General features: G+C 36.4%; 1 protein-coding gene across 1 annotated transcript; it reads left to right on the top strand.

Moving 5' to 3' along the window:
- Positions 1-25,577, top strand: ASB2 (ankyrin repeat and SOCS box containing 2). Its single transcript, XM_070733595.1, has 10 exons — positions 1-296; positions 5,052-5,312; positions 13,091-13,183; positions 14,623-14,789; positions 15,704-15,859; positions 16,300-16,545; positions 18,718-18,889; positions 21,063-21,630; positions 23,531-23,684; positions 24,352-25,577. The coding sequence occupies exons 2-10, from the start codon at positions 5,095-5,097 to the stop codon at positions 24,486-24,488; spliced, it is 1,911 nt and encodes a 636-aa protein (XP_070589696.1). The 5' UTR covers positions 1-296; positions 5,052-5,094; the 3' UTR covers positions 24,489-25,577.

A 25,577-nucleotide genomic window follows, 5' to 3' on the forward strand; every position in this document is an offset into this window, starting at 1 on the left:
TTCTACAAATTATAATGCTACAGAAAGAAGTCTAAAGAGAAGTAACAAGTCATTTTGTTTCAAACTTCAGACAGGAAATTTGATATGCAGAACAACTTACATTTTGGCTTGTAAATGTTGATCATGGGGTGATCCAGAAATAAACTCCAGACTTCAAAGCAGGAGAAAGTTCAAAGCTGCTCTGCATTTTATCAACAGAGAGAGACAGGAGAGCAATGCATCCAAAAGAAAATATTCTGATTTAATAGTCCATGAAAAAATAATTCTGCAGTAAACAACTTTCTACAAATTACAAGGTAATAATGCATGGTTTAAGTGTATTATTTTGGTCCAGGATTAATCTTGCATGTAAAGGGCATAATTTTTCTTCTCTCCAAATGCTGAATTGTAATGATTTCGCTATGAGAAAGAAGTAGCATGACAAATGTTATAGCTTTAAAGTATAGGTTATTTTGAATTTAAATTACATTCTACAAAGTACATATCTACATGCATTTCTCTAGGAACTACCTCTGAAATATACTATGGGAATATGAATGTCTTCCAGTTACTAAATCTATTTCGCAGACAAGAGGAAAAGTCATTTGAAGTTACAATTTATTTTATTTTATTTATTTAGTTTTAGCTCTTTATACAAGTGGTGTGGATGAATGGATACAATGATAAGCAGTAACCTAGAGAAAAATAGTTGTTGCACCAAGTGACGTGCCAACTTTACTTCATAAACAGCTGTTTGGGCAGCTGAAGATCGATGGGATTTATTTACTCAGAAATGTTTCATCATCAGGAACTGCCTTGCTTTGTGCTGAACCAGCTTGTAAATATATTTGGCAGTTCTCAATCTACAAGTTATTCAGTTCATCTAAAGACATTAGATTGAGAAATCTGCAAAGTAATGCCTGTGTTTGGAAATAAGATACTTGGAAAATTATGGCTTCGTGCAGAGGGTAATCTTAGACAATAAACAAGGTTGGTTCATATAGTACACTAAATCAAATTGTGGTTTATTTGGTTTGATTTAGTATATGCCAGCCCAAACATTGTGCTTTGAAACCTCTGTTGTGTTATTATATATTATGAAAACCCAGCCAATTATAATTTAGAGTTGTGTATGGCTTTATACAATGTATAAAACAAAGCTATAACAGCAATAACAATAAGCTGACTTAGGAAGAATGTAAGAAAAGATAGGAAAATAGAACTGAGGGCCAATTTTACTATGCTGATTTTAAAGCAATAAAAGAAATTGCATCTAAGTAAAGAAATGAGTGAAATGGAAATGCACAAATCTTGTGCTTATAGAATGATCTCCAATCTTCCCTTGTCCAATTTGCAGTAAAAAAGCAGTGCATTTCATTCTGGTGTACCTGCAGGCACAGTGAAATAAACACAGTTCATTCAATGCCTGTAGCTCTTTGAGTCCATTACAGTTCTCACAACATAAAGAAATTGTTCTTTATATACCAAGGTAGAATCCTATATTCAGGTAAAGAGGAGAGGCTCCATTGCTATTAAAGAGAGGTGTATTTCATAGAAAACAGGATTGGAAGTTTGAAAGCTTTTGCAGAAAAAGAGAAAGGGGGAAGGATATTAAATGCATGGGGCGATGGCCTCTAGCAATTCCCAGCATTCTGGCTAGAAAATTCTAGGAGTTGAAGTCCACACATCTTAAAGTAGCCAAGGTTATGAGGCACTGATCTAACCAGCTAAACAAATAGGACCGTGATGGTGAACCTACGGCACGCATACCACAGGTGGTATGCAGCACCCTCACTGTGGGCATGTGAGCTTCTATCAATATGAATTCTATGTAATTAACAGTCAAAGCATATGGATTATCTAGGTAAATAGTGCATATTCATAACAATGAATAAGCCATTGAATCCATAGTACCAAGGGCTATGATTCCAAATGTTAAAGTCAATCTACAATTTGTCATTTGTCATTCTGATTTCCCAGAATAAAAGAGTCTGAACATATGGATAATCTAGGTTTATAGTATACTGTATATTAATAGAAATAATTAGGCCTTTGAATCAAGAGTTCCAGGGGCCCTGATTTCAAAGTTAATGAAGACTTTGTCAAAATCCTGGCTTCAAATGAATAATATTATTATAGAGCCAGGAGACCAGACTTCAGTTACATTTTCAAATCAAATCAAATACACAATTGCTAATTAACATTTTCTTACAGATATCAGAAAGTCTTAGAAAAATTGTGAAGCAGCCTAGAAATGAGGAGACTTTCTGAGTTCTGGAAAGAGTAACAGCACTCAGTCAAAAATAGGGCAAGATTTCACAAACAATTTTTTCCCCCCAGTAAGGGCAGGAATTCTACAAAGAATGAGATTTCAAAAGGACAAGACAAATGTGGCAAACAATGCATCATTCACAGTTCAGGTGATTCCTGTTTGAAACCTGTATCGTAGGGCAAACACATGAAAACAGTCGACCCATTGATATACATTAGCTACTGGCAAGAAATTGTAAAAATTACAATTTAATAAAATGCCCCAGATTTCTTACTTCTAGTTTCACAGTAACCATTTCTTTGTTATTTCATTCTTAACTTAAAACAATGATTCTCAACCTTCTTGATGTCCTGACCCTTTAATACCTCTTTAACACCTACTTTACTTTAACACCTCATGTTGTGGTGACCCCCCAACCATAAAATAATGAAATTATTAGGAAACTCAGGTGGCGGTTCTAACTTATCTTGCTGCTGGTTTGCTTCCTCCTGCTCTGTGGGGCCACATATGCACTTTGCAAATGCACACATGCGCAGTGCTGAATTTTTTAAAAAGATTATCCAAAAAAAGTGCCAAAAATAAGATGTCGATGCATGCACAGTGCCAGAAATTTGGCTTTTGCGCATGCTCAGCAGTTCCCATGGGGCAGAGTTGTTGGGTTTTTTTGCAGTAATCTATTTTCATGTGTTTGGACCCGCCTGGAGACAGATAGAGGAGTAGTGTCTCGGTTCCTAAGACCATCAGAAATATGTGTTTTCTGAAGGTCTTAGGCAATCCCTGTCAAAGGGTCGATCGACCCCCAAAGGGGTTGCGACCCACAGGTTCAGAACCACTGACCTAAAAGAAAAACAAGGGACAGGTCATTTACATAAATCTGGTAACTTTTGGAGATTGTTGTCTTATCAGGGGTATTATTTATTTATTTACTTATTCAAATTTTTTTAATGCCGCCCTTTTCCTTAGACTCAAAGTGGCTTACAACATGTATGCTTGTGTTGTATGTTTTTAAAAAAATAATGGGTTTTTAGATATTTTTAAATATTAGATTTCTTTATTGTATACTGTTTTATTGCTGTTGTGAGCTGCCCCGAGTCTGCGGAGAGGGGCGGCATACAAATATAATAAATAAACAAACAAATAAACAAACAAACAAATAAACAAACAAACAGACAGACAGACAGACAGATAGATAAACAAACAAACAAACAAATAAATAAATAAAATAATAATAATGTTAGCAATAGCACTTTTTAACCGAGCCAGCATATTGCCCCCACAATCTGGGTCCTCATTTTACTCACCTCAGAAGGATAGAAGGCTGAGTCAACCTTGAGCCGATGATGAGATTTGAACCACTGACCTGCAGATCTAGTATTCAGCATTAGTGGCCTGCAGTACTGTACTCTACCCACTGTGCCACCTTGGCTCAACCTATAGTATACAACCTAATGCTCCTGAGAACATTGGCTATGGCCCATAATCCTTCAAAACATTGACACTAAAGTGTATTTTACTGAGCTGCTCAACCTACTGTACTTTGTGTAGTATGTCCCCTGGCACAAAAACATTGTACATTGTACACCTTGAACAGCAGCATCTCAGTTAATCACCCACACTGTTGAAATATAAGGTTGCTTCATAGCATTTTGCCAGATATTACAACCAGATACCGACTCTTGTCAAAACGTTTATTGGAATAATTAAAAAGTGACATGAATAAATATATTTGCAGAAGTTGGACTTTATTTAGTTCTTTTGCCCAGCGCCTTCATATGTTTGCTGTTGTCCAACTTGTTGTTTAAGCATTCAGTTCATGTGATGGTTCCGGTAAAACATTAACACACACACCCCTGACATCACTCAAATGATATCTTTCTTTGGCAGATCTCTTTGCATTCTCAAGCTCTTGTGTTTTGAAGTTCTAGGTTGGTTCTTTCCTTGATTAGTTTCCATTCATTGCTTCTTGTCCTGCTTTCAGGACAAACATAATATTATAACCTTAGAATTTCACAGTTGGTATAAAGTTCTAATTGTGGAATGTGGCAAATATTTGGTTTCTACCACGTGTCACATCACTTACCACTCCTAAGTGGACAGTTTGGTTTCACAGAAGTTTGATTTACTTGAAGTTATTTCTGTTTTTTAAGTGTTCCCTTTATTTTTTTGAGCAGTGTATATTGCATTGAGCTAGAAGAAAAGTAGAATATGAATCAAATGAATAAGAAAATTATCAACAGTAAAAAAAAAACAAAGTAATCAGACAATCATTTTAAACTACTTTGTAAGTTGTACAAGTTTAATTTAAGAGTGAAAAGAATAAAAGAAAAACATATTTATTCCAAAAAAGTAACTGTGAATTTAAGATGATCTATGAAGAGCATATTGAAATATTCTTTGCCACTTGTTTTTTAAATGATATCAAGAAGCCATTTCCACAAGTATAACTATTTGGTCACACTAAAAGATGGGGGAAAGACTGAAATTAAATGCATTTAAATTACATTAAAATTGTTTTTAAACTAATTAAATATAATTACTATGATGAGATTTTTTTTTTAATCATGTAATAACTTCTCCCCTTCTTTATGTCCAAATTTATCAAAATTGTAACTTGGGGGGGGGGGGGTCGATGACATTCTCCCCGAGGTGCCCATTTAAGTTTTAGATTCGAAACAGCCTTCGTCTGTTATCACATTTCCAGTGCCTGGAAACTGGGGAGTGAAGTATTGTTTGAGTGACAGTAGAGTTCATGTGATCTGCCCATGATAAGATATGTGACCTGTATTTATATGCATTCCAGGGTTATTTTTAACCATCCCTTCTGACTTACAAGAAAGTGGAAAATGACAACGCAAGTTACCGTAGGAAGAGCAGGTACAATTGGACATGAGGAATACAGCCTGTACAGCAGCATGAGTGAGGAGGAACTTATTCAGATGGCCATTGAGCAGAGTTTGACGGAAGACCCGGCTGAGCAAATAGCTGCGCAGAAGACAGTCACTGCCGCGCCACCTCCCCATGAACCCTACTGTCACAACTTCTACTTTTATCCTTGGCAAAGGTAAGCATGCCAAGGAGAAAGCTCAAATGAGAGAGAACTCAGACCAGACTTCTGCTGATGTCTGCATCTCATCTTTTAGAAACATAGAAACATAGAAGTCTGACGGCAGAAAAAGACCCCATGGTCCATCTAGTCTGCCCTTATACTATTTTCTGTATTTTATCTTAGGATGGATATATGTTTATCCCAGGCATGTTTAAATTCAGTTACTGTGGATTTATCTACCACGTCTGCTGGAAGTTTGTTCCAAGGATCTACTACTCTTTCAGTAAAATAATATTTTCTCATGTTGCTTTTGATCTTTCCCCCAACTAACCTCAGATTGTGTCCCCTTGTTCTTGTGTTCACTTTCCTATTAAAAACACTTCCCTCCTGGACCTTATTTAACCCTTTAATATATTTAAATGTTTCGATCATGTCCCCCCTTTTCCTTCTGTCCTCCAGACTATACTGATTGAGTTCATTAAGTCTTTCCTGATACGCTTTATACTTAAGACCTTCCACCATTCTTGTAGCCCGTCTTTGGACCCGTTCAATTTTGTCAATATCTTTTTGTAGGTGAGGTCTCCAGAACTGAACACAGTATTCCAAATGTGGTCTCACCAGCATTCTATATAGCGGGATCATAATCTCCCTCTTCCTGCTTGTTATACCTCTAGCTATGCAGCCAAGCATCCTACTTGCTTTCCCTACTGCCTGACTGCACTGTTCACCCATTTTGAGACTGTCAGAAATCACTACGCCTAAATCCTTTTCTTTTGAAGTATTTGCTTTTTCTGAAGCTTTGTGGAACTTCCCCAATAAATATTAAGCAGAATAAAGTGATCGCTCCAGGCAGCAGTTATTGCGGGTGGGGGGGCAGCACGAGTAGAGGAAAGATTCTACCATTAGTCATGTTCTTTCTAAAGTGGCCATTTTCTGGTATGGTGGAGGCCACTTTGCCAGTGACCACATTTGGAGTACTGTGTTCAGTTCTGGAGACCTCACCTACAAAAAGATATTGACAAAATTGAACGGGTCCAAAGACGGGCTACAAGAATGGTGGAAGGTCTTAAGCTTAAAACGTATCAGGAAAGACTTAATGAACTCAATCTGTATAGTCTGGAGGACAGAAGGGAAAGGGAGGACATGATCAAAACATTAAAATATGTTAAAGGGTTAAATAAGGTTCAGGAGGGAAGTGTTTTTAATAGGAAAGTGAACACAAGAACAAGGGGACACAATCTGAAGTTAGTTGGGGGAAAGATCAAAAGCAACGTGAGGAAATATTATTTCACTGAAAGAGTAGTAGATCCTTGGAACAAACTTCCAGCAGACGTGGTTGGTAAATCCACAGTAACTGAATTTAAACATGCCTGGGATAAACATACAGTAGTCCCTCACCTATCGCTGGTGTTACGTTCCAGACCTGGCCGCGATAGGTGAAATCCGCGATGGGGAATTTATCGACTGATGGTACTTATTTAAGTATTTATATTGTAATTGTTTGGTAAGTTTTCATTGTTTTAAGTGTTTATAAACCCTTCCCATACAGTATTTATTTTAGATACAGTATTTAAATACAGTATTTACAATTCTAGATATATATTTTTTTTAAAAAACCTGCTGATCGAGTTCGGCGGGCTGTTTAAATCTGCCGATCGACTTCCTCAGAAACCCACGATGAAGTGAAGCCGCAGTAGGTGAAGCGTGGTATAGCGAGGGACTACTGTATATCCATCCTAAGATAAAACACAGGAAATAGTATAAGGGCAGATTAGATGGACCATGAGGTCTTTTTCTGCCGTCAGTCTTCTATGTTTCTATGTTTCTAATAGTTGCTCATTCTACTTTAAGGCATGTCTTCCTAGCCCACCTTTGATTTCAAATATAATATTTTCTCCAGTCAGTTCTGTATAGGTAGCCCTCCGCTAGCAACAGTTCATTTAGAGACCTTTCAAAGTTACAATGCCACTCAGGTGGAAAATGACTTACATCTGTTTTTCACACTTTATGACCCTTGTAGCATCCCCATGGTCACGTACACTAAATACAGACAACTTGGCAACTTGGTTGCAGTATCCCGCAGTAATGTGATCCCCTTTTGCAACCTTCTGACAAGCAAAGTCAATAGGAAAGCCAGCTTCACTCAACAGCTATGTTACTAACTTAATGAATGGCAAGAAAGGTTGCAAAATGGGGCAAAACTTACATAACAAATGTTTCACTTTGCAGCAGAAATTTTAGGCTCAATTGTGGTCCTAAGTTGAGGATTGTACCTGTACTGACTGGGACATTTTCAGAGATGTTCCAAGAATGTCTGGTATAATACAGAGATCTTCAAACTTGGCAACTTTAAGACTTTGTGGACTTCAACTCCCAGAATTCTCCAGCCAGCTATGCTATAAGAAAAGTTAAATTATTCTTTTCTGTCAGGTATGAGGACCTAGAATCTTCCAATTTCTGTTGAATTACAACACCCGATATACCCCCTTTTGGTCATACTGACCGGAGCTGCTGATAGGTGTAAATCAGCAACATATGGTTGGTCTCTGAAATCTTTACTTTATTTATTTATTATTTGGATTTGTATGCCACCCCTCTCCGCAGACTCGGGGCAGCTAACAACAGCAGTAAACAGTAAATAACAAAATCCAATATTAAAAAACAGTTAAAAACCCATTATATAAAAAGCCAATCATATGTACAAACATACCATGCATAAAATTGTAAAGGCCTAGGGGGAGAGTGTATCTCAGTTCCCCCATGCCTGGCAGCAGAGGTGGGTTTTAAGCAGTTTACGAAAGGCAGGGAAGGTGGGGGCAATTCTAATCTCTGGGGGGAGTTGGTTCCAGAGGGTCGGGGCCGCCACAGAGAAGGCTCTTCCTCTGGGTCCCGCCAAGCGACATTGTTTGGTTGATGGGACTATTTGCCAAGTTTGCATTCTTAATTAATCTGAAATCATCCACGTGTGGTTAAAAAAAAATCATATGGTGTCTCCCCCCCCATAAACATCATAGTACAAATTTCTAGAAATAAAAAAGTATGTTCTTGCATTCAAATACAACTAAAACACAACTTTCAAAAAACCCTAAACTATCCACTTAAATCTAATTCAGTAACAAATGAGTAGCATTTTTCCTATTAATTGATGGAGGAAGAGGTAAGATTAATTTAATCTCTCTTGAGAAACAGTTCTGAAGTTTAGAGGGCAGCTATCACATAGTCTTTCACCTTTATAGCAAAGATGCTTCTCAAGCTGAGGGACACAGAGAGAATCTGACTACCACAGGGCCACAGATAATATAATTTCCCAAAGTGCCTGCTCTGAAATATAGTCATATATGGGCAAGGCTCCAATGTTACTCATAACTGTCCTATTCTATAATCTGATCCTTCAGCATTTGGGATCAGCTAAGTTTTAAGGACCAATATCATTTAAAATGATAAACATATGTCGACCTAATTTATGATCTTGTGTTGCTGGCAGAGAAGGACATTTCGTCCAACTTGGATTAGATCAGGGGTGTCACATTCGCAGTGGCACGTTGTTGTCACATGAGGTATTGCTCTTTACTAAAGTGAAAGTGGGAGTGGCCAGGGACTGCGGCCCACAAGTTTGACAGCCCTGGATTAGTTGAATGGAGAACTATTGATTGTAAAATGTGATCCAGCACACCTGAAGCAGTAGGCTAGTTTATAGACTGAGAGTAAAGTGTATAACTTAGAGAGTTTTATCTTTAAATAAAGGGAACTTTTGGGTTTCCCAATAGTAATAGCAATAGCATTTAGACTTATATACTGCTTCATAGTGCTTTTACAGCCCTCTCTAAGCCCTTTACAGAATCAGCATATTGCCCCCAACAATCTGGATCCTTATTTTACCTACCTCGGAAGGATGGAAGGCTGAGTCAACCTTGAGTCGGTGGTGAGATCTGAACTGCTGAACTACAGCTAGCAGTTAGTTGAAGTAGCCTGTAGTGCTGCACTCTAACCACTGTGCCACCCCGGCTCAAGGTGATCCAGAGGTAATATTGTCTCCATTTGCAGGTTGTTTACTTTGACAGAATTTATATTTGACCCAACTCTAGCAGCCTTTGTCCAGCTGTCTTGGATCATCATAACAAACAGGCCAATACAGCACTATTAATCTTTACACTTTTCCTGTCTGCATCTCAATAAGAAAATTAAGTTAACACATCCTGTATTATAGGAAAGAGATATAAATTGTCCCTAATCTCTTACCCAAAGGGATATTTTTGCAGATGAGAAGATTCCACACATAAAATAAAAATTATTTATGGATAAAACAGGTCCACCCCAGACAAAATCTCTAGTTTAGTGGTCCTGAAAGACATATTTTAAAAACTACAATTTGCCATAAGTATACCTATATTTTTAACCTTATTTTAGATATTTCTATCCTGTTTTTTTCTATTTGTACAAGTAGTGAAGATAAGTAATAAATATAAAATAAAAAAGTCAGTGGTTAAGGCACCAGAGTAGAAACCAGGAGACTGTGAATTCCATTCCTGCCTTAAACTGAATCAATTATGGGGTTGTGATTAGAGGAAAATAGAAGTAGGAAGGTGTATTAGATATGTTTGCTGACTTCAGTGATTTATAAAAATGAATAATATTTATTTATTTATTATTTATATTATTTATATTATACAGTATTATATTATTTATAAAAATAAAAAATAAATAAAAAAAAATATAGAGACATGGAAACATAGCAGAAAAGGATGTTGTGCTCCATGGAATCCCTTTGAGTTTTTGATTTTGATTTTCACTTAATTATTTTTAATTTAATTAGAATTAAAATTTTATTTATTTTCAAATTTATTTTATTTTATTGTTTTAATTTTTTGTTGAATGATGGACATGTGTTTATCCCAAGCGTGTTTAAATTCTTTTAAACTTCCCTCCCATCAGCTTGAAATTATGCCTCTGTGTTCTTGATTTTTGCTTAATATTAGGATATAAATAAATATAAACATAATTACAGTCAAAATTGTTTAAATTATTTTTGGCAAAAGTTGCACTTTGCCACTTTCTAAAATATTTGGCGAACAGAGTCAAACATGTTTCCTTGAGGAGTACTTGCAATAGGCCACACCATAAAACAAGTTAAACTAAAGCACATGAATAGATTACCTTAAGAAACATATATATAGTTAAATGAGTAGCACTGTCAGGAACAAAAGCCACGTTGTGGTCACTAAATCTTTGATGTGAATCCTTTCACTTTACTTTCATTTTGATCAGTGTTGATTCCTGGCAACTGCCTAAACAAGTCTCTGCTGCTTTCTTGGCTAAATTTTGGAAATTCTTTGTCGTTGCCTCCTTCCCAAAGATGAGAGAAAGTGACAGGCCAAAGGTCACTCAGTGGGCCTTGTCCCTAACGAAGGGCTAAAATTCACGATCTCCCGGTCACTAGCCTGATGCCAAACTGGTTCTCACTCTTACTAGAAAAATAATACAGGTAGTCCTCGATTTACAACAGTTCCTTTAGTGACTGTTCAAAGTTACCAGTGGTGTGATTCAAAATGTTTTTCTACCAGTTCTGTGGATGTGGTTTTGTGGGCATGATGTGGCGTGGTGGGCGTGGCAGGGGAAGGTTACTGCAAAATCTCCATTTCCTCCCATCTCCAAGGGAAGATTAATGCACATCCTCCTGATAAACTGGAACTTGGGAGGCAGAGAATAGATGGGGGTGGAGCCAATCAGAGGTAGTATTTACCAGTTCTCCACACTACTCAAAATTTCCACTACTGGCTCTCCAGAACTGGTCAGAACCAGTTGAAACCCACCTCCAATCGGCACTGAAAAAAGTAACTTATGACCATTTTCCAGACTTTCAGCACATGCTCAAAAATTCAGATGCTTGGAAACTGACTCATATTTATGATGGATGCAGTGTCCCAGGGTCGTGTGATCCCCTTTTGCAACCTTCTGGCAAGCAAAGGCAATGGGAAAGCTTGATTCAATTAACAACCGCGTTACTAATTGAACAACTGCAGTGATCACTTACCAACTGTGGCAATAAAGGTTGTAAAATGGAGCAAACCTCACTTAACAATGGTCTTGCTTAGCAACAGAAATGTCGGGAACAATTGTGGCCCTACGACTACCTGTCATCCACGGTTTAGATGTCACAACAGAGAAAGCTACTCCTGTCCTCACCTCACTTTTTTTGCTGCAGGATGACACTCAAAGGCCAGTTGGGTTACTCAGCCCTAGATAAATTGTGTGCCCCCATGCTAAAAAATGTGAAGAAAGAGGGGTAAAAAACGAAGCTGCATCCACTTAATGTGCCGGTGAGCAAGCATCCTTGGTTTAGATCAGTGTTTCCCAACTTTGGCAACTTGAAGATATCTGGACTTCAACTCCCAAAATTCCCCAGCCAGCAAATGCTGGCTGGGGAATTCTGGGAGTTGAAGTCCAGATATCTTCAAGTTGCCAAGGTTGGGAAACACTGGTTTAGATGAATGAGTCCCACTTCTCTGACTTGCCTAAATTGATGGTCTTTCAGAATTCAGTTGCATTGCTCTTTTGGTTCCCACTTTAAAAAGGCTTTTAAGAGAAAATTGACATCTTTGTGTCATAGGGAGAGGGGAACAAAATCTCTTGTACCTGTATTGATTGCACTTACCTTTCAAAATATACATATTTTAAAAAACAATCAATTAAAATATTTGCTAAAACATGTAGGTAAAGATTGCTTCCATGTATGCTTTGGCCCATCATTGAAAACCTTTGATGACCGGAATAGCTACATCTGATATACCGAAAAGATATCAGAAGCTTATGAAATTTAGGCATAATCTAGCAATCTCTTCCTGGCCTGGTTTAGTTAATTGTGCAAAGCTCTCTGACAAAGCATTCTTCTTCAAAGCATTAAAACAACCACATCTTTTGCAAGACACACACAGCTACTTCCAAAGGTGCTGTAGATGTCTATCTATGTGCATCCACACCCCATTCTGTCCTTGACACTGACTCAAAATAGTTCTGCTTACGTTCAAGGACCGGATGGTGTTTAAGCTGGAAAAGGAGAAACTGCTTCGGAGTTTATGCGTGGAACACAAACCTAATATGCACTCTGTCTTCTTTTTTTTAAAAAAGAAACTGCTCATTTTCCTGGGATTGTGTGGCTGCCTCCCACACCTGTCAGATGATCTTGGGAAAAGCTGTGTTGGGCTTACAGAGTTGCAGGCCAGTTTATGAGCCTTGGGCCCTGAAGCATTTTCTGTCCTCAGATCTGAAGTCCTGCATACACACATGCAGATAGCAGAGGCAATGTTCAGAGTGGTTGCAAAAGCATTGCCAAAGATGTGTCCATTCCAGGCTTGAAGAGACAAGCTTTGAAACAGTTCTTTCAGATGTTTTGCACAACCTTGTCATTCGGAACCAACCTTGGAGCTCTCTTCTTCTTTTCATTTCCGAGCGATACTCTCAGGCCTTTCTTCCCCCTCAAGTGAAAATGCCTTCAAGTCCTTTCTCGGCCTGCTGTGTGGTAGTGGGATTAATCTCACTGCAGTCATATATGGTCATTTAAATCCCATGACACTTCCTCTGCGGGCCAAAAATAATCTAGGAGTGAAAGAGCAGCTGAGACCAAGGCCTAAAAAAACTGAGACCATCTGCTTTTGTTTAAACCTCAGAAAGTCTACAGGTTCTCTTCGTCTCTCTTCTTCGGTCTCATTTTCTGACTTCTTTGCTAGACCAGATATGATTTGCTTTTCTTATTCGGAATATTTTTCGCTATTTTATTCATGCTGTCATCACTTCAGGCGTGCTGCACAGTCCGGAGGCCAGACTTCAGCATCCGGTTCAGGAGTCAGGCAGAGGTACGATGGCAGCTTCTTCATCTTACCCCAGGCTGAGTAAGTTCTTCTTCTCCCTTTCCTGTTTTTTTTTTTAAATGTTGTTTTTATGAGGTAGGCTTGTTTAGGCAGCTGGAATGACATATTAAGCAGTTCATGAAGAATTTACAAAATTAACTGAAGGAAACGTTGCTCTCATGGACTGTTTGCCCCCCCACCCCCGTTTCTACCTTTGCTTGAGCCTCTCTCTCTTGAAAGTCTAATTGTTAACTCCATTTGGTTTTGGTGTCCCTTGTAGAATTTTCTGGTGCATTGAGCTAAGTCAGAAAAAGTAAGAATGAGTGGCTTCTCTAGTGATTAATTTTGACTGCCATTTAGCCAATTTTTCTTAGCTGCATTGTCACCATGTATTTTATTCCAAAATAGGATAATTAGCAATGATCAATTTTTCATAATCCTTGAAAGAAATATAATGTCTATATTACTGCATGTTGCACAAGATGTCAGCTCTCTGATTAGGGCCCTACTATGGCCATAATAATTACATGTTGTCTAGTTGCTAAATTAACTACAGTGCCTCAGTATTATCAGTATACAGGTAACCCTTGACTTGTGACTACATTTGAGGCTAAAATTTATATTGCTAAGTGAGAAATTTGTTAAATGAGTTTCATCCCATTTTACAACTTTTTTGCAATGTTATTAAGCGAATCACTTCAATTGTTACGTTAGCAACATGGTTGTTAAAGAAATCTGGCTTCCCCATTGATTTTGCTTATCAGACAGTTGCAAAAGGGAATCACATGACCCCAGAACATTACAACCGTGATTAATGTGAAACAGTTGCCAGGCATCCAAATTTATTTTATGTATTTATATATATTATTTATTGTATTTATATGCTGCTAACTCCAAAAGGACTCTGATTTACAGTCATAAGATGTGAAAAACTATAAGATGCAACAGTCATAAGATGTGAAAAACTATAATAAGTCACTTTTTTCAGTGGTGTTGTAACTTCGAATGGCCACTAAATGAACTGTTGTAAGTTGAAGACTATCTATATTTGCAAAACAGTTTTGACACTTGCAGATTTGGTCAGATCTGGCCTAGTTAGTGGGATGGGAGACCATTAGAGAATGTCAGAGATGCAGACTAGACTGAGAAGACAAAATAATCCCAAAAGAATGTAACGGTAACCATTTTGTACTGTTGTCAAGAAAACTATGAACTGAATTTGAGTTAAAGGTAATTTTACTTTTAGATATATGTTTGGCACTGGTAACATTTCCTTTTATATTCTCATCTGTATAATATTGTGCTTCAGTTAGCTTCCTGAATTGCTTTCTCTTTTACATTTATTGTGCAGCTTTGTCAATCCTTCGGGAGTGTGATGACATCAAATGGTACTTGATAAATAAATATGCCAACAGGCATTGCAAATCCTGTATCAGAAATAATTCTAGAGAAAGTGATGGGTTCTCCCTTTTGTTTTAAAGAGTACTGGATCCTGTAGTGTCGGTGATCAAGGAAGGAGATGAAACAGCACTGCAAAACATGATACAGGCAGGAAAAAACCTTGCCCAGCCTAACAAAGATGGATGGTTGCCACTACATGAAGCTGCTTATTATGGACAAGAGAGCTGCTTGAAACTCCTGCATAGATGTAAGTATCAGAAAAGAGGCTGATTGCAGAGAGGATGAAAGAAAAAATCATTTCATGATACAAATGAACCTGTTTGGTTGTATTATAACATTGTACATGGTACAAAGTAGCTTGCATGTGCAACCTGTTTCTATACATGCAAATTTTATTTAAACGATTCTCCTAAATTTGAAGATAATGAGTTTGTTTTCTGCAAATAATAATGAAAGCAAGTTTTCATAGTTTCATTATTTATTTATTTTACTTAGAAACTCATATGGTTACTTATCCTATACAACATAATCCTGGGTAGTTCACAAGAATGTTAAATAGTCCACGGAGAGGGGCGGCATACAAATCCAATAAATAAATAAAAAAACAATGTTAAATAAAAACAGAACACATACTGTATATACATACTGACATACTGCATGTATGTGTTCTGTTTATATTTAACGTTATTGTGAACTACCCAGCATGCTTTTTTTATAAGAAAGCTGTGGACTTGGTATATGAAAATCTTGCCTGTTTATAGTATTATGCTGATATAAGGCAGCATGATGCTGCTGCTGCTGATAAACTCAGAAAGTGGGACTTTCCAAAGCTTTTGTACAATGATCGTATCTTCCTACGAAAGCAAATCAATACAACACACCCCAATTGAGTCCCAAAGATGTTAAACTATCCATTAAAGTATATCTATTAAAGTAGTTTACTATCTCATATAGGTTCTTATAGTAATTGCCATGGGCAAGCTTTTAACCTTGATCATTCAGTTGTATTGGATTACAACTTTATTTATCTGCTTGACTGTGCTGCCAAGAACAGAGTTGTGGTTTGATACATCTGGGGTACATCAGTTTGGAGAAGGCTTATTAATATTATCTAGACGTGCTGTATGCCTTACTTAATGTGGTTCAATGTTTTCTCAATAGCTTTCCCTGGGACAATTGATCAACGTACACTTCAGGAAGAAACAGCACTCTATTTAGCAACAAACAGAGGGAATATTGATTGCATGCATTCATTGCTCCAGGCTGGAGCAGAACCTGATATTGCAAACAAAGCCAGGGAGACTCCACTTTATAAGGGTATGTAACTTCATTCATGTTGGGTTTTGAGCTAGAATGTACTGGTTTCTTTAGAATTGGAGATGCTTTCCACCCTGGAACCTTCACATCTGTAATGACTCTTGAATCTTCATAACTTGACTTGAAAGCAGGATATGCCAGAGAAATAAAGAGGTTCCCATCCTTTCCTCCCTCCAATATTCCCCCAATATGCCCTTGGAATTTCCACTTGTGATTCTTAACTTTCTGGGTATAAAATTATTTTGGGCTCAAGAAATACATTTGTTCCACTTAAAAAAATAAATAAATTCATGGATTTCAAATGATCTTATCCCCCAAATCTCCCCAGAGAAATAAAACAGTTGGTATATTTGTAAGCACAGTCCCTTGCTGTACCTAGTGTCATAATTAATTAAATAAATGTTCTCAACATGCAGATTTTCTTTCTTTTGACCTGACAGCCTGTGAACGCAAAAATTCGGAAGCCGTGCAGATACTATTGCAGTATAATGCTGATGTGAACCATCGCTGCAATCGTGGATGGACAGCCCTTCATGAAGCTGTTGCTCGAAATGATTTAGAAATAATAGAACTTTTAGTTCAAGGAGGTGCCAAAGTTGAATCTACAAACTTTTATGGAATTACCTCTTTATTTGTAGCAGCTGAAAGCGGCCAGTTAGATGCCTTGAGATACCTGGCGAAATGTGGTAAGTACCAAATGTAGGAAGCCACAACCAAACCATTGATGGATTGGTGGTGGTCTGCACATCATTTATTCATTTTTCATTTGTGCTTTTCTTTAATCAGCTTATGATTTGTTATTGGTTTAGTTTCAAGTACATTAAAATATTTATATTTACTATTATTTTATTTATAAATAAAACAGAAACAATAGAAATATCAAGAAACATCAATACACCTGTGTATTATTCCAAGCTTTAAAGCTACTTTGAGAATCCTAAAATAATTTTATTCCTCTTGAAAATGTGCATTATTTGCATAAATTGAATATTCATTTTTTTCTGATTGAAAAGAAGTCTAGTGTTGGGCTGCTTTGTAATTGTGTTTCTAGTTACAGTTTTGTTAAGTCTGCCAAATATAACAAGAGTTTTCTGTTGTTTGCAAGAGAAACAAATTCTGTTTGGCACAGATTTACGCAGCTGAATGTTAGGCATGTTTATTTAAATGAAATCACCATCCTCTTGAAAGAGGTTTGTTCTCAAAGTATATGTGTATGTGTGTGTATGTGTTATGTGTGAAAGATTTCAGGGCATTGAGATCAAGCAGCAGACTGACATATCCTATTTCAACAGGGAATCTTTGCTCATGGTCACTCATGTCCTTTTCACCTCAAGGTTTGACTACTGCAATGCTCTCTACATGGGGCTACCTTTGAAGAGTATTCAGAAACTTCAAATCATGCAAAATGCAACTTCACAAGCGGTTATGGGCCTTCCAAGGCATGCCCATATTTCGTCATCATTCCGCGGACTGCATTGGCTGCCAATTGGTTTCGGGACACAATTCAAAGTTTTGGCTATGACATATAAAGCCCTACATGGCATAGGACCAGATTATCTCTGAGACTGCCTTCTGCCACACAAATCCCAGCATCCAGTCCCACAGAGTTGGTCTCCTCAGGGTCACATCAACCAAACAATGCCGGTTGGCGGGACCTAGGGGAAGAGCCTTCTCTGTGGGAGCCCCGGCCCTCTGGAATCAGGTCCTCCCGGAGATTCGCACTGCCCCCCCCCCTTGCCTTCCAAAAGAGTTTAAAAACTCATCTTTGTCACCAGGCCTGGGGTAATTAGATCTTCCCCCTAACCAACAAATTTTTTTTAGCGTAAGTTATTGGGTGAATGTTAATGAATGTTTTTAAAAATGTTTTACAATTTTAAAAAACATTTTAATTGTATTAATTGGATTTATTGTATTGTTATGTCTACTATATATGCTGTGAGTTGCCCCGAGTCCTCGGAGAGTGGCGGCATACAAATCCAATTAAACAAACAAACAAACAAACAAACAAATGAATAAATAAATAAATAATATCCATTTCTTTAGAGCATTTCATTGTCACTTTTGCAAAAATGATTAAGTTGGTAAAAAGGCATTCAAAATAATAATTTGTGAGATAAAACATTAAAATAGTGACACCCATTAAAATAATATCCAAATCACTATATCACTTTAAAAAAATAGAATTTAAAACATGCCAATTGTTCTTAAATACCCCAAGTCAAAGGACACATTTTTCAATAAAAATCTTATTACCATGTTTTTAGTCAGAAATAGTAATATCCTAATTTCAGTGAAGCATTCATTATTTCTTTTAACTGTGTGATTAGAAAGTTGGGGCTTAATTAAAAGAGTAGCATTCACCCCTTAAGAGTTCCTTTCAACCTACAACTAAAATGACCAAACTGGACCATTTCCAGAACTACCTTCTCTTTATCTAATCTAATATTGACCAAATTAAGTCTCAACCTTGAATTGTAACTTTATCTGCAAACAACAAAGGTGTCCCAGTCATTTTTTGTCTGCATCTCTATCTCCCATTCCACTGACCTCATGGGCATCCTCCTAGAAAAAGGACTTCTTGAAACCCTAATTAAAACGGATAGTTCAACCATATCATCTCTCTTGTTATAACTGACTTTTCTGCTGAGCTACAAGAAGATTACATTTTACAGTGTAGATTTATTTATTCTGTGTGCATTGAATCAAGTTATTGTATGATTTCCAGCACTTCATAAGCATAAAGCAGTTATTGTAAATCTTTATGTTTTCTTCGGACTAGAAGTTTCTGGTAATGAACTTTGTGCTCTTATTAATTCCAGATTTTTTGAGATTCTTCTTTATACATATTTCATTCCTAGGTGCTGATATCAATACCCAAGCTAGTGATAAAGCTTCAGCTCTCTATGAAGCTTCTAAAAATGGACATGAGAAGATTGTGGAATTTCTCTTGTCTCAAGGTGCTGATGCTAACAAAACCAATAAGGATGGGTTCTTACCAATTCATATGGCCTCCAAAAAAGGCTATTATGAGTAAGTTGCTTCTTTCGTTTTCAGTGTTTGGTCAGTTTAAACAAATGAAGATTAACTGTGTATAAACTGCAGGTTAAAAAAAATCAATTACTTTCACCTCAGCAGTTGACATCAAAAATTCAGTTATCATTTAAATAAAAAACAATCAGGATGTGATAGATCATATACAATTTAGAATACCCAAAATAGCAAGAAAGAGAAAAATATTCAAGTTTATATTGCGGATACATATGATACATCTTTCTCTGTCCCATATACGTACTTTTTATGCGTGAAAATCTTCTGTCCCAACATTCTTAAAAGCTAAAGTTTCTTTGTGAAGGTACGAGACAAGGAACAGAAAAAAGTAAGACTAACAAAGGATGAACCAATGCAATTGTTTTGACATTCTAATAGTTGGTTAGACTTGAATCATGGGAGAAATGGGTCCTTTAGGCCACAGACCTATAACTGGTAACAAGGTTATACAGGTGGTTATATAGTTTGGCTCCTTCCAAGATAATTATTTAATTTTTTTTTTTTAAACCCTAGTGATTATATTGCTTTAGCAGTATTTTGCAAATTTATACACAATGTAAAGTGATGATTTGAGATCCATTTCAGGTCATATTAGTGAGTCAGTATCTATAACCAGAATGGACTTGGACAGTATCACAGGGTCAATATTTTTAATGTATTTTCAGTCATGCTAACTTTCAAGTAAGTTTCAACTTATATGTGAGATTCGTCACACAGGAAAATTTTAATTGCTCATAGTAATTGTTAAGAGCTATATAATAATATGGATTTGTTTTCAGAAAGAATTTAAGATTGAATCTGAACAAATCTGAATCTTAGTGTAACTCTTGTAATATATGTGTCAGTAAGATGTACATTTTTATATGTTTACTCAATTTAAGAATTCTAGCCCGAGTTATTAATCTAAACAGGTGGACTTGAATGTTCTTCCTGTTGGGGTAGACTTCCACTTACAAAATACTGTTCTATCAAAATGATTCAAGTTTCAGGTAAAATTATTCATAATCTCTTCCTATCTTTTCCATTAATGAGGTCGGCATATCTGTAAATCAGACATAGAACAATATTGATTTTTGCAGTCCACATACTGAAAATACCTACTGTTCGCTACAATCACCAAACCCCCAAAACTTTAACCTTAGACTATCTATCAGTTAACCTCATCCCATTCCTAAGAAGTCTGTAAGGGGCGTGCATAAGCGCACCAATATGCCTAACGTCCCTGCCCTAATGTCCCTATGTGTTTGTAACCAATTTATAATGTATTCATAACCATGTGTATCCATTTTATATAGTCACAATCATGTTTATACTTTTTTGTAATGCTTGACAAATATACTTGACAAATAAATAAAATATAAATAAAAATAATAAATCTTGTTCATGTAATCCAAGGAGAATGAACAGGGAGAAATTATTAGATTACAGTGGATTAGTTATTAGTGGGTTCATATTAATTGGATTTGGATTTGGATTGCATTGTTTTTTATATGTTGTGAGGTGCCCGGTGTTCTTGGAGAGTGGAGGCATGTAAAGCCAATAAATAAATAAATAATCAATTTTTTACCTAATACCCTATGTAACTGGGGGGAGATACTTGCACTTTTCACATATCAACAAACTACCTCTCCCATCATCCCTAAGTACTGACCATGCTGCATATTGATGAGAGGAGTTCACATCCACAGGTAATGTACCCCTGCCAGAGGAGAATTGTTTAAAAATCTAGTTCTGTCTCTTTAAGAAAAGGAAGTACAGGACCCAGGCTGGGAGACTAAAGAGCAGGGAGTTGGAAATGAGGCTGGAACAGTGGAACTGTGTTCTCTGATTTTTTTTTTTTTTTAATGACATTTCTTTTTAAAGCACGTAAAGTCTTGTGAAATTCTTTGCAGGTCACTATATAAACACTAAATGAACTCCAATATGTTTTGTCAATAACTTGTTTATGACAATATGGTGTGTGGTGTGAGAGAGAGAGAGGGAAGGAGGGAGGGAGAGGGAGAAAAGGAGGAGAGAGAGAGAATGAAAATGAGAATGTCCAAATCTGTCCACTAGAGCATGAGGGTCTCTTATTTGAAGATTACTATATCTACTTATTGCATCTATTTATAATCAATAACTGATTATATTTGTCTTTCAATTTAATTTTTGCCAGGATTGTGAAAATGCTGCTCCCAGTAACAAGTCGTACTCGCATCAAACGTAGTGGCATCAGCCCTCTACATTTGGCAGCTGAGCGCAACCATGATGATGTCTTGGAAGAGCTGATTGATGCTGGCTTTGATGTAAATGCCACCCTTTCTTTTGAGCGTTCTCGACTCTATGAGGATAGGCGCACCAGTGTTCTCTATTTTGCAGTCATCAACAACAATATATATGCCACTGAGCTGCTGCTTGGGGCTGGCGCTGATCCCAATGTTGACCTTATAAATCCATTGCTCATCTCCATCCGCCATGGTTGTTTGAAGACAATGAAACTGCTTCTTGATTACGGAGCTAACATTAATGCCTACGTTGCTTCTCACCCTACAACTTTCCCTGCTACTGTAATGTTTTCAATGAAGTATGTTGCCCTGCTAAAATTTTTGATGGACATGGGCTGTGATGCCAATTCTTGCTTTACGTGTTGTTATGGGTGTGGCCCACATCCTCCAATTGATATTAGAAGGGACAGGTATCATGATCCTGCTCCTGCAGTGACCAATGAAAGCAAAATTGTACAGGTAAATTTATTTTTATTATGGAAAATTGACCTAGTCTCACAGAATTCTGTACTGAATAGCTTCCAGACTGCAGGTAGAGTCTTATTTTTAAATGCAGAGTATAAACTTTTCTTCCCATATATAGATGGATGGATTTTTATGCAGAAAAAAATCCAAAATATATATTTCCAATCCTAAATGGTAACCTTAAATATTCTGGTTTCTCCATTTCCTTTTGTGTACCTACCTTACTGTCCCTATGTTGATTTATATATGAATTGGTAGATTTCAGATTTTCCTGTAGAATGGTCATCTATGTTTTACCTTTTCCTGTAGCAACATCTATGTTGTAACACGTTTGAGTTTTTTGAAAATCTCCTACCTTTCTGCTGCAATGAAAGAAATCAATGATTTTTTCCCAAAATAATAATAAAGAAATGACCTTCAAAAACAATTACCAGGCTATAAATATGAATTCAGCCCCTGGTCCAATTAATATTATATCATACTTAATAAAGATAAATGCTCCTTTGATTCACCTCGATTTAGTTACAAGTATATTTCATTCCAGTATTTTCTAAACAATATATATATATAAATATATTAAGGAATACAGTAGCCTGAAATTCTTTCATTTGGAGTGTCAATCCAAAAAACATGTCTTTCACTAGATCCATTCAGCTAAACCTTGAACATTTTGGAAAAAATGAAAGTGTGTATGTAGATTTAGACAGAATTAATGCACATTTACAATGATGTTATAAGAGCCTAGTATTATTATGCCCCTGAGGCCCATCTGGCCATGATTCAGTCAGGATTCTAAAAAGTCTTACAAACATGGCTTCTTTTGGGGCATGGGGATTAGGAAGTTAAGATGGCCAGTGAAATGGAGATTGTTACAGTGCTTGTTTATTGTCCATGGGGCCATTCTGTGTATATATATTTTCTGTATTTTTATATTTATCATTATTGGATCTTTGATGTATTTGTTCTTGTCTTGTTTCTTGTTTGATTAGCTAGCCAAAGTTGCTGTGGCAAGATGGGCAGCCATAGAAATAGATTACATAAATAAATGGTACAGGTTTTTTTAGACTTTTATAATGCATAACATATTAGAAATGGGTTCGTCAACTGTTCTGAGACAGTGACTGCTTTCCCCACTACTGGAATACAAATTCCCTTCTCTCCCCTATAAGTGATATGCCTCTTTCTCAATCTTGATTCTCCACAAGACGTTATGAGTTTGAGGGTTCTCTGCAGCATCGTAGCTGTTTCTAGCATTACACTATTTTGGACAGAGATTTCTGATGCTGTTTCTAGGATCTGTTGGAACACTTTTCAGCTTAGGAGGCACAGCCCTGAGTGTGCCAATAATGGCTGGAATCACTTTGGCCTTTACTTTCCACATCCTTTCTAGTTCCTCCTTTAGGCCCTTCTTCTAGGAGATATGATATACAGTATAATTAATTGTAGCTATTAGCACACTTATTGAGAAAATGAATTTTGTTTCTGTGAAATAATTATTGCAAATAATTATACTTGAAAATGTTATTTACCAGTGGTTCTCAAACTTTCTAATGCCGCGACCTCTTAATACAGTTCCTCATGTTGTAAGTCTAGCGCCAATTCTCCTAACAGAGCTTTAAGGTGATTGACAGGAAGGTCAGAGGGGCACCCCCACTGTAAATGCCTGATTGGTCAGATTCTAAAAATATGTTCCAAGGCACCAGAAAAGCTTTAGTTCCTAACACCATGGGAAATTTGTCTTTTCCCGTGGTCTTAGGCGACCCCTGTGAAATGGTCATTTGACCCCCAAAGGGGTTCCAATTCCAGATTGAGAACCACTGTTCTATACTGTTATATCTTGTATTTTCTTATGCCTTTTGATTATTTACAATTTATTCTTACCCACCCACCCCAGTTTTGTGAAATGGTTTCAACCCCAGAGATGAGTCGTTGGGCAGGCCCTATTATAGACGTTCTTTTGGATTATGTGGGCAATGTGCAACTTTGTTCCCGATTGAAGGAACACATTGACAGTTATGAAGATTGGTCCAACATTAAAGTTAAAGCAGGTTAGTTATGATGTGGGATTGCACTTCCATTATTCAAGAATAGAATACAACAGTATTATTTTGTAATGCAACCATTACATTATGGAGTTATATTCTTACATGTGGATAACAGCCAAATTATAAAGGTTACATACAGGGAAAAATATTTAAGTCTCTAAGATATATTCAATGTTAGCTCAATAACTCACAACAATGCCATTACTTAATATATAGTCTGATTGTCAGGAGATCCCACCCAAAGATTATTTGTTCAAATTATTTTATTAAAATATGGATATGGGTATTTTGGAGATTTTTAAGAAGAAATTGGACAACAATTTGTCTGAAATGGTACAGGGTCTCCTCTTGAGCAGGGGTTGAACCTTGGGGTTCAAGGTTTTTTCCAAATCTGTTATTCTGTTAATCTGTTGTTAAGATCTGAATATCATCTTACTAAATTGAGATATACATATATTTTAACCATTCAAATTTAGTCATTTTATTTTAAAAGTCCCTAGTTTTTTTAAAGTATGTTTGTGGTACAGTACCTTTGAAATAGATAAAGTTTTTATGCAAAAATATTAGCTTTTAGAGAACTATTTTAGCCCAAAAGTTATATAAACATAACATGATACTTGCTCGCTTGCTTATTTACTTATATACTTGACAATGTTTTTTTCATTTCCAGAGCCACCAAGACCACTTGGACATCTTTGTCGAATCAAAATTCGAATTGTGATAGGAAAAAACCGCCTTCCACTTATTGAGACTTTACCTTTGCCAAGAAGATTAATTCGCTATTTACAATATGATTTTACCCAGTGATCTCAAGTGAATCTGACAATCAACCACTACATGGAGTGATCATATGTATTATAGAGCGAGCTGCCATGATAGAAAACAGACTGATATGATGGAACCGAAAACTTGTTTTGATATGTAAGAAGAAAAAAATAAGGATTCCTGCAAGTTAAATCTCAGAACAAATGCAATAGCATTTAGAGTATGGGAAAGGGCTGAAAAAATGAGAATAAAGCACTTGGCAAACAGTGAAAGGGATATTATGCTATTTTACACTCTAAGTAGCTCAACGTTCAGTAAAAAATGCAAACAGGGTAAAATGTAGATTATAATCTACCAATAAATCTCCAGGTGATCTACATGTCACCAAAAACTTCCAATTCTCCCTCGTTTAACAATGGTGACAGAATTAATTAATTAAACTGCTAAAATAAATGTTTAATAGCTTGGAAGAAAACAGGAGGTTTTTATGATTTGAAAGAACATAAGCACAAACTCCAGTTCTACTACCAAAAAGAAATTCCTGATCTGGGCATGTGTCCAGTAGTTCTAAATCTGCCTTCTTAAGCTGTTATTTTGTACTTGATTCTGGTTGATGGACCTCATAATTCTAGTGAAAAATAAACATGCATATTATAAGCCTAAATTATTCATAACCAAATATAAGGAAGAGGTAGCAAAAGTGATATCTTTCCTTATAGGTAAATGCAATGAATTATGCAGATAATCACACTGTAATCATTCATAGTGACATCAATAAATTCTTTTTGGATTACAGCAATTATAAATATTGCTGCCACCTGTATAATATACTGGATTTTGTCTCTGTTGACATAATTGATCATTGTGTTAACAGACATTAGTAAGTTTACCCATTCATTTGGATAACAAATATATTTTGTCAACAAAACCATCTTGATGCAATGCAAAGATTAAAAGAATAATGGTTAAATCAGCATAACGTTTCAGTTTGGGGATTGTATTGTATTTTATTTCAGTTTGCTGAACTTACCAATGTTTGGCTGTTCTATTCTATGTCACCATATTTTCATGTTTTCCCATCTAATTTAACATGTATTCACCTTTTATTCTTATTTATAAAAGCATTTAACA

The sequence above is a fragment of the Erythrolamprus reginae genome, chromosome 1, assembly GCF_031021105.1.
Source record: "Erythrolamprus reginae isolate rEryReg1 chromosome 1, rEryReg1.hap1, whole genome shotgun sequence".
Classification (NCBI taxonomy): Eukaryota; Metazoa; Chordata; class Lepidosauria; order Squamata; family Dipsadidae; genus Erythrolamprus; species Erythrolamprus reginae.